Below are 9,358 nucleotides of genomic sequence, written 5' to 3'. Positions count from 1 at the left end.
CTGGGAGGTGCCAGTCAGCTTAATCCCACCCCCGTCAAGTTACGCCTGCAGAAGGAAAGAATTGTGATGAGTCTGAGCACCCCCAGCTGCTGGCTCTGGGAGGGTCTTGTTAGAACTCAGGGAAGGGGCTAGGCTAGTTTCAGCAGGAATTTTCACCTGGACTCTGCCCAATCATAGCTGCCTCTGGGGTATAAAGGTGCCAGGTTAAGCATAAGTGCTTTATGGGTTACTGCTAGGAAGTCAGCATGGCTGGTGTAGGGCAGACTAGGTGTCCGTTGGGAGCTGTGCTCTTGTGTGTGTTGTATTGTCCCTTGGCTTTGGGAACTTGGGATGGTTTTTTAGAGGACTCTAGCATCTTGGTGTGTGGCCGGAAAAGCCTGCAGTTCACTCTGCCTCTAAGCAAGGATGGAAGGGTGTCCCATGAACTGACTGCTTGGGGTAAGTGAGGGTAAGGCTGTAAGAACCTGGCAGTGTCTTCCTTTACCAGGGTGTGGTTACACTGAGAAGGAACAGAAGTGAATTTCTGCCTCTAGCTCCTGTGGCCTGATATCAAAGCCTTGTCTAATAGCTAGCTCAACCCTAGTGCAACTGAGTAACTGCTTATGAGTTGAGTTCATGCTTACAATAGTGCTACTTGGGGGTATAGCCTCTGAGGGTTAGGTGCCTGTATGCTACTCTTCTACTTCAATCCTCTTACTAGATGTTATCTCCTATAGTAAGTTTGGGGGGGGGGGGGTTGCAGAGCTATTAATAGCTAGTTAAATAACTCCTTTACCCCCTTCCTCTGTACTATATACTGACCACCTTGTTCTTGCCTCCTGGGGTTCCCTAGATACTGTTGGGCGGTCTCACACTTTGCAGAATGACTCTACCTGTGGGGTTTGGGTGTCTCAGACTCCAGATGGCTCCAGGAAAGTTGATGCTTCCTATGATGGTTGTTACATCTATGAATGGGTGAGTGAACTTGGGGTGCCTGCATAGGGTTCTGGTAATGCTGCTCTAACAGTCCTGACTCCTGTGGATTTCTCTTCCACAGAATGGTAATTACCTGATGGTGGTTGGGATTGAAGGGACAGATGTAGATGGGCACAAGGCCCTCCGTGAAAGTGTGCTCCGATGCCACACTGCCCAGCCAGGTAAGGGTCTAGTGTCTGATGTGAAACACCCTTGGCTGTTTGACTACTGGTGAGTGAATGCTTTCTCTAAAGATGGCTGTTTTCCTCCAGTTACACTAAGGGAGGCCTACACAGAGAAGGTCCATCTGTTTCCCTTCTCTCCTCCTTGTGGCAAGGTAGCAATTATGGGGCCAATGATACACACAATCCTCATAGTTTTTGCTTATCCTCATTTGCTAGGGTACATCCCCACCATGCCTCTGGTTGGCTGTGCTTCTCAGAGCCTGGAGTTAATTATATTTGTATTCGCACCTGGGGACCCCAGTCATGGACTAGGGATTGTTCTAGGCCAGTTATACTCACTCCTCAGTGGTTCAGAAGCCAAATTAGCAATTAACATTACCCAAAAGAGCCCCAGTAGTGTGAATTCAATGTTTCATTTACTTACCTTAAATTCTAAGTATTTCCTGGAGCTGCTTCTCTTCTCTCCTTCCCCCTCCCATGGTATAAACTCCAGGGGGGTTGAAAGTATTTACCAGAGCTCCGCTCTGGCTGAATTTAAGGGTGTGTATGTCCAACCAGATATTTTTACCAACTACAATTGTTTAATAACATAGTATAAGCATCCTGATTGTTAATTAAATCAGCCTTTTAATATCATGCATTGCAAAGAACCACAGGAGACTCATTGAAGAGCCACTTGCAGCTCTTGAGCATCAGTCTGAGTATCCCTGTTCTAGGCTGTAGAAGAGCGTACAGCACCTGTCTCTTCTCTTCTTCTCTCTTCTCTTCTTCCCCCCCCCTCAAATTTTATCAAGGTGTCCCATTTATAAAGAACTCATAACATTGTGTTAACATACACTCATGTAATAGTCTGAGTCTGGAATTATGCAGACTGGACTCAAGCCTCAGAGTATTTTTGAGCTGGATTCCACTGTCCTACATAAAACCTCCCCACACCACTGCATTTTAACTAGTCTGAAGTGCTATGTAAAAGGAATCCTCACCTCATCCCTATGAGGTAGACCATTTTAAGCATTATTCTCACTTCACTGATAGGGAGACTGTGGCGGGGGAGAGCTTGGCCCAAGGCTACACAGCAAATCTATGACGGAGCTAGGATTAGAGTTTGGGGATGGGGGGGCGGGGGCGGGCTGCCTCCCTCCTAGCCTGGTGCTCAAGATCCTGGACTATGCTTACCTCTGAGCAACTCAACAGAGCCTCTGCAAACTTGCATGGGTCCAGAGTGCAACCCTCAAGCCCCCAGCCCCAGCTGGAGGGCATGTGCTCAGGGGCTCCTCTCGCCCCACCCATTTTTTTTCTCTTTCCCTCTTGCTCTGATCTCCTTGTGAATTTCCAGCTGTCTCTTTCAGCCTTGGATGCTCCAAGCCCCAGTGTCTGTGCTGCCATCCAGAGCCAGGACCGACTGTCCTGCATGCTTCTGCCTATCACACAGGGAGACTGTGAAGAACGAGGCTGTTGCTACGATCCCACTGATAGGTTGAAGCCTTGTTACTATGGCAACACAGGTGAGTTTTTAGGTACATGAATAGCCAATACAGCTGACCAATCATTGGGGAGGGGGGGCATGGAGTGGCTGGCCAGCCTAGCATGGAAGGCTGAATAGGGCTTGCAACATACCTTGAGCTGTGCTAGTTTTTTTTTAACCCTGATATTAGAATAACATTCCACCCATCATAAGAATGACGACTGTTTCAGTGTTTTTGCCATGTATAGTAATAAACCCAGACTCATGGTCCAGGATTCACATCACATTCCCTGTTGGAGCTGCAGTGGTCAATACGGAGTCCACTGTCAATGTACCTTTGAGCACCTAGCACTTGCTCCTTTGGGTCCCCTAGAGGGGCACAGTGGACCTTGGTGGGGTTCTGGCCAGATATAGGCCAAGCTATTAGCTTCCAATCCCACTGTTCTAAGACTCTCTCCCTGAGATGGGGAGACTTCCCCAGCCTTGTCTTACCTGTCACTTGCTCACTTCCAGTGACAGCACAGTGCACTCCAGATGGCCAGTTCTCCATTGTGGTTTCTCGGGATGTGACTCTGCCATCCCTGATCCTGGATTCGGTACATTTGGCCAGTGGGAGCAGTACTGGCTGTGTCCCTGTGGTGAAAAACAATGCCTTCGTCCTGTTCCAGTTTCCACTCTCTGCCTGTGGCACCACTTTCCAGGTAAAGGTTGGGGAGGCTAAGATGGGGTCACTTAACTGGAACAGCAGGGTTGTGTGGGTCAAGAACCAGGTGCACTGGCAGGCCCCTTCCTAAGACTGATCCCATACCAGCCCTACTGGGAAATTCTCTGGCTTCTAATCTGTCCCAAACCTGACTATGAAAGGGGCAGAGCAGAGGGGTCACTGCCTGATCTTCTATTGCAGATGGATGGGGCCATGGGTGTGTATGAAAATGAACTGGTGGCAGACCAGGATGTGAGAACCTGGAGTCTGGGATCCATCACCCGGGACAGCACCTTCAGGTAACCTCATGAGGCTCACTCCTAATCACCCCTCTGCATCTGTAGAGCTGCTTTTCAAGTGAGCCCTGTTCAGAGCATTCTACTAGTGTCAAGTTAAAGACCAGATACTCCTCCAGCAAACCCTTGCATTGCAGTTAACAGGAGCTGCAGAGTGACTCCCCTACTATCCTGGATTCTCCTAGCTCACTTCATGGCCTATCTCCTTCAGAGGCTTAAGGAGGTGACTTAAATACTGAGCAGTTGCAGCCTTCCCCTTCTGGGTGGGAGGGGTTCCTGACAGCTTTCATGACCTCTCTCTCCTGACTGGTGCCCATCTACACCCACAAACTAAATGTCCCCAGTGACTGGCTAGTCCTGACTAGCTGTCAGACTTGATGGCTTCTCTCCCCACCAGGTTGCATGTCCGCTGTAGCTACTCTGCCAGTGGTAACTTCCTCCCTCTGAGCATCCAAGTCTTCACCCTGCCACCACCCCCTGCTGTGTCCCAGCCTGGCCCCCTCACACTGGAGCTGCGCATTGCCACAGGTAGCTAACTCTTCTTCTTCAGCCCCGGGACAAGTCTCATTCTTACTACTTGGTGCAGGATTTTGGTCTATGCCTGAGCTCTTACCTTAATGGGAGGGGAGGCTAAATGCAGTGTGGAGTGGGTCTGGGGCGGTGAGGGGGGAGATAAGACTGAGTGAGTGTCGTTAGCATGGGGTTATGGCTATAACTGGGTTGTTAGTCCAATCACACTGACTAATTCAGTTTTAAATAATGTGCTTCCTGCTGTCTAGATAAGTTGCCTTTCCTCTGCCTAGTAAGAAAAGGCAGCTCTGCTAATGTATTCTGGGTAGGGTTGCTGATTTTGGTTGGATGTATTCCTGGATGTTTCATCACGTGACAGTCTAAGATTAATCTTAAATTATAACCCAGAATTAGGATTGCCAACCATCTAGGATTGTGTTTCTGCTACTTTAATTCCTGGAGACTACTTCAGTGGCAGGGGTAGGAGGGAGAAGTTGGGCCTCTTCTGTGTGGCTGCAGCCACACATTGGACTAAGCTTTTCTAATTACTCTGAGTGACTTCTGTCCATTTGGCTTATTCTAGAGCAGGGTTATGGATCCTACTATGCAGACAGAGATTACCCTGTGGTGAAGGTCCTGCGTGACCCCATCTACGTGGAGGTCCGGATCCTGCAGAGAACTGACCCAAACCTGGTTCTGGTTCTCCACCAGTGCTGGGCCACTCCCAGTGCCAATCCTCAGCAGCAGCCACAGTGGCCAGTCTTGGTGGATGGGTGAGTGACTGGGGGGTGTAGGGTCACACTGGGCTGGGGCATGTAGGACACCTTCTAAGTACTGCTTTCCTCATTCCTAGGTGCCCATACACAGGAGACAACTACCAAACCCAGCTGGTGCCTGTGGGAGCTGCCACAGGGCTGCAGTTCCCATCTCACTACCAGCACTTCATCATCCGCACCTTCACCTTTGTGGACTCTGCTTCCCAGCAGACATTTACAGGCCCAGTATGACTTATTGATAAGTGACCCTTTCATATCCCATGGTGTTGGTTTCCCCTCCTGGCTCTTGCATCAGGGAGGGGCAAGGGCTCTACAACCATTGCTACATGTATGGGAGTCTGGTTCTTCTCTAGCTGCTGACAGTTAAACTTGGCTATCTGACTTTCCTAGGAAAGGTTTCCCACTGGGACAGACTTTCAGGGGGGGAAGCACTCTTGATGCACAGGGCTGTAGCTCTGTTCTAAGATATCACTCAGAGTTCCATGTGAGTCCCATGTTACACCAAGCCATGGGGTCAAAGGGGAGGTGCTATACAAGCATGGAGCTGAGCCCAGTCCAGGGGGGGCATCAAAACTACAACTCCCATGAGGCAATCAATCCCCATAGGAAAATGGAGTTTATTGTTGAACTGATGCATGACTAACACTTCAGGTTAGTCTTAATAGGTTATATGGCAGGGGGGACTCCTAGCCAGCTCTACTTGTGATGTTCCTGTCTGTCCTGCTGTTCTATAGCTTGCAACTCCCAGTATTGGTCTCTTCCAGACTCTCCTTCCATTGAATGAAGTTTAGGATTAACTTATCCATGCAGGATGAGACTCCTCAAGCTCCATTGCTTGAGCAAGTCTCTCTAGGGTGGAAGAGCAACTCCAGAGCCTCAGGGTGTTGCCACCTTCCCCTGAATTAGAGGGTGACCCTGAAATGCATTGACCATCACCAAGGCACTCAGTTGTGAAGAGGGCTCCCTCAACTTGAGCATGTCCTCATACCCTGAAGTTAAGGGTATCATGACACAAGGATGCAAAGGCAGTCACTAAGCCTGTATGGAGCTTGCAGTTTAGAAGGGGCTTTGGGGCAGCAGGGCCCTAACCACCTCACCTCTCTCCTAGGTGTACCTGCACTGCAGTGCCTCTGTGTGCCAGCCCTCCCTGCTAGCATCCTGCACCACCTCCTGCCCTGCTGCAGTCCGTGAGTATCCTAGCTCTTCTGCCTCCCTTCTCCCTGTAGGATGGGATAACAGTGCCTGGCAGGCATGGGGTTTCTCTAAACCTGTTCTGAGGAACTAGGAGTATCCTCCACTTCACCTGCTCCTGTCATGAAGCTCTCTTGTCTGGGTACAAACCCCCTGTGATACTGAGGAGTAACTTGATTCTCACTTCCCCTGTCACTGGCTGTGGATGACAAGAGCTGATCTATGAAAGAATTTGGCTTCCAAATGGGAAAGGATGTTGTGCTCAATCCCTGAGCAATGCATTACCCTAGCTATGATATGAAGACAAGAAGAGGCAACTTTGGATTCCCTCCTGACAGGAAAACTTTGTGGTGTAGGAGTATGGTGGGTTTTGCAGCTAACCTCTTGCTTGCCTTACAGGGGGCAGAAGGAGCTCTGAGCAGCATCTTCAGGATGGCCTTTCCCACATCACCAGCAGGGGACCTGTGATTCTCCTCCAGGACAGGCCAAAGAGAGAAGCTGCCATGGATAGATTGAGTGAGTGCCTGAGTCATGGTGTAGATCTAGGTCTAAAACTTGCCCTTAAGTCCAGAGGCGATCCATGAGAGATAAGCTGTCCAGTAGTACAAAGGTCAACTCAAGGGGACCTTCACCACACTGGTGGCCTCTGAACATGGATACTGAGCCAGGGCAAAAACTCTGGCACTGATTCACCATTATTGGCTCTATCCTATGGGTATTCTGGTCAGATCTGAAATGGTGGCAACTGCTGCCTCAGTGAGGCACCATTTCTCCTAGCAGCTGAGGGTGGGAGTCTGTCCTGAGCAGTAAGAGGCTGGGGGTTAAGAGGCCATGTCTGATCACCTGATTCCTACCCCACCCTGAGCAGAGCATATCTGGGAGCATATCTAGTAACAGGCTTCTCTTCTGGCAGGCTTGCCTCTGAACACTAAATCATCCTGGACTCTAGCCTGGGCCAGTGGAGCATTTCTTCTGGGGACTCTGTTCATGTCACTCCTGGCTGCTGCATGGTGGAGATGGAGGAGAAATGCAGCTTGTAAAACAAGTATCTCTCAATAAAAAAAGCATTGAAGACCTATGCTCTCTTGCTCTTTGACCACCCCTGGAGCCTCCTAAGGTTTGGAAAGCAAACTTGAAAGGTGGTGGGAAGGATAAGCAGTTTCTATAAACTTTCACCCACTTCCTCCTCCTCCTCCCCCCCCCACCCCTTGTGCCATTGCTACTCTGCTAACATTAGCATAGACTGCCTTGGTTTGATCATAGCTGGTATCTTGTAGTGACAATTGCTTAATGCAGCTCAGCTTGGGTTTGAACTGATGCCTTCCAGCTCTCGCTGTCAAAAGCCATGTGCTTATGATGCTCCTGTCTTTCTGAAAGCACTTAGCATGTGCATTGGTGGGATGGTGTAATAGCAGAGCATTAAACACCCTCTCCAGGGAAGGAACTTGTTACCTTAGCATCTCAACTACCTTGGGGGAGTTGGACACAATCCTGATCACTGGTGCATAAAATGGTATGAAAGAGTCCACTATGACCACCCAGCTACAAAGCAGATGCTTCACCCAACTAGTAGCAACATTGTGGAGCTTAATGTTTGAGTTTTGGCTCTTGGAGCATGAAACATCTCCATCTTTTATTCTGAACTCTAATGCAGTCATGGGGCCACTCTGGTCATGCTCACTCAGGCCCTTGTGAGAGGGCTTGAACAGGGTCACTCAGACTTGTCAAACTATCTCATCCTAGTACAAATTCCACTGAGTCAACAAGCTCATTCGTCAGTCTAGCAGAACAGGCCAAGCAAAGGGTGAAAACAAACATTCCACTCGTAGACAGGTGTGTTGTTGGTGTGAGGACATTACAAAGCTAAATCCAGGAAGAAACTACACACAAACCTACTTCCTGTTAAGGAAATTGCTAACTAATCCCCAAACCTGTTTTTACTGGATCATAGTTGATGTTGGGGAGGCTGGTGACATGACAAATGGGTGTGGGGGAGGGAGGATGTATCCAGTTCAACAGTAGTATAATGAATATACTCAACAGGGCAAAATAAGTTGCAAGAATTAAAGTTGTCTGTGCATTTCCTAGCTCTTGCATGTTGGTAACTTAGCTTTTGGGTCTGGTGGCACCTTAAAGACTAACAGATTTATTTGAGCATAAGCTTTTGTGGATAAAAACCTCACTTCTTCAGAGGCAGACAATCAAACTGAGGTCTGCCACTGCAACCCCTTCTTGGTGTTAAAGGGACTTACCAATAGTCTGAATAGGCCCACTACTCTGAGGTAAGGTTGTGCAGGAGCAGGCCCAAGCCCAGTGTTTTTCAAATGTGGCCACCAAGGACTTTTCTGGGGGCTACAGCCTCCTGAGCTGGGATGGGGGAGGCAAGGAAGCAGCCCCTCTTCCTCCCCATTGCTCCTGGATGTACTGCCTGCGTGTTGGTTGCTGGGGCCACCAGCAGTGGTTGGGCCCTGCCTCCCTCTGGAGACAGCTGGGATACAGCACTGGAGGAGCAGGCAGTCAGTGGGGCTCAGGCTTCAGGCCCCAACCGGGGGCTTCCGGTTCCAGCCCCCTGCTGACTCCCCCCACCCCAATATCCAGGGCTTAATTTGACCCCAGGCTTGCCAGGGCTGAGTAAAAGTGATACAGGTACATTAATATCACTTTTCACAGCAGACTTACTGGCTAGCAATAAATAAATTACAATGATTTGGAGGTGTATATGTGGATATTTTTGTTTTGCCTAAAGTTAAGTATTTTAGGAAAAAGTGTGAGAGCAGCCACCAGCAAGAGTTGGTGGCCACACTCTCAGGCCACCAAAAAATTTGTCCTGAGAACCCCTATGGCCTAGCCCTTATTGTATAGGGTTACCATTCGTCCGGATTCTGCTGGACATGTCTGGCTTTTTTGAGTTAAAAATAGCAGCCGGGGGGAATTTGTAAATGTCTGGATTTCCCCCCATGCAGCGCGCACGTGGCTGACAGGGCAGCTGGCCAGATCGTGCCACTTGCACGGGGCTCTGACAGCCAGAGCCCCTTCTCCACTTCCCCCTCCTCTCTCTCCCTCCCTCCCCATCCCTGCATTCGCAGATCACCGTTTGCCTCGGGCCTCCGGCAGGCTGGAGCTCCTCCCGCCCCCCCCCCCGCTGCCGAGCATGCTGCTCTGCAGCACTCTGTTCTGAGTGGCACGGTCAGGGGGTCGGAGAAGGGGCAGGGAGGTTCTGGAGAGAGCAGTCGAGACAGGGAGCAGGGTTGGATGGGTTGGGAGGTGGGGGGGGGGGG

At 49.9% G+C, this 9,358-nt stretch overlaps 1 protein-coding gene across 1 annotated transcript; it reads left to right on the top strand.

Moving 5' to 3' along the window:
• The first annotated feature begins 359 nt into the window (after window positions 1–359).
• LOC113406048 (zona pellucida sperm-binding protein 4-like) lies at window positions 360–7,139 on the top strand. Its single transcript, XM_026648231.1, has 12 exons — window positions 360–438; window positions 833–954; window positions 1,037–1,136; window positions 2,489–2,644; window positions 3,118–3,305; window positions 3,509–3,606; window positions 4,001–4,131; window positions 4,697–4,886; window positions 4,967–5,114; window positions 5,998–6,076; window positions 6,480–6,596; window positions 6,994–7,139. The coding sequence occupies exons 3-12, from the start codon at window positions 1,052–1,054 to the stop codon at window positions 7,137–7,139; spliced, it is 1,338 nt and encodes a 445-aa protein (XP_026504016.1). The 5' UTR covers window positions 360–438; window positions 833–954; window positions 1,037–1,051.
• Window positions 7,140–9,358: the final 2,219 nt, after the last annotated feature.

The sequence above is a fragment of the Terrapene carolina genome, unplaced genomic scaffold (genome assembly GCF_002925995.2).
Source record: "Terrapene carolina triunguis isolate 2854851 unplaced genomic scaffold, T_m_triunguis-2.0 Scaffold22, whole genome shotgun sequence".
Classification (NCBI taxonomy): domain Eukaryota; kingdom Metazoa; phylum Chordata; order Testudines; family Emydidae; genus Terrapene; species Terrapene triunguis.
This window is presented reverse-complemented; position numbering and strand designations above follow the sequence as displayed.

What these genes read in the sequence shown, in the direction of transcription:
- LOC113406048 (XM_026648231.1), top strand. Translation starts at nt 1,052, where the DNA reads ATGGTGGTTGGGATTGAAGGGACAGATGTAGATGGGCACAAGGCCCTC. An exon ending in ACCCGGGACAGCACCTTCAG is followed by an intron (nt 3,607 to 4,000) that starts GTAACCTCATGA and finishes TCTCCCCACCAG; the next exon opens with GTTGCATGTCCGCTGTAGCT. An exon ending in TGGCCAGTCTTGGTGGATGG is followed by an intron (nt 4,887 to 4,966) that starts GTGAGTGACTGG and finishes CCTCATTCCTAG; the next exon opens with GTGCCCATACACAGGAGACA.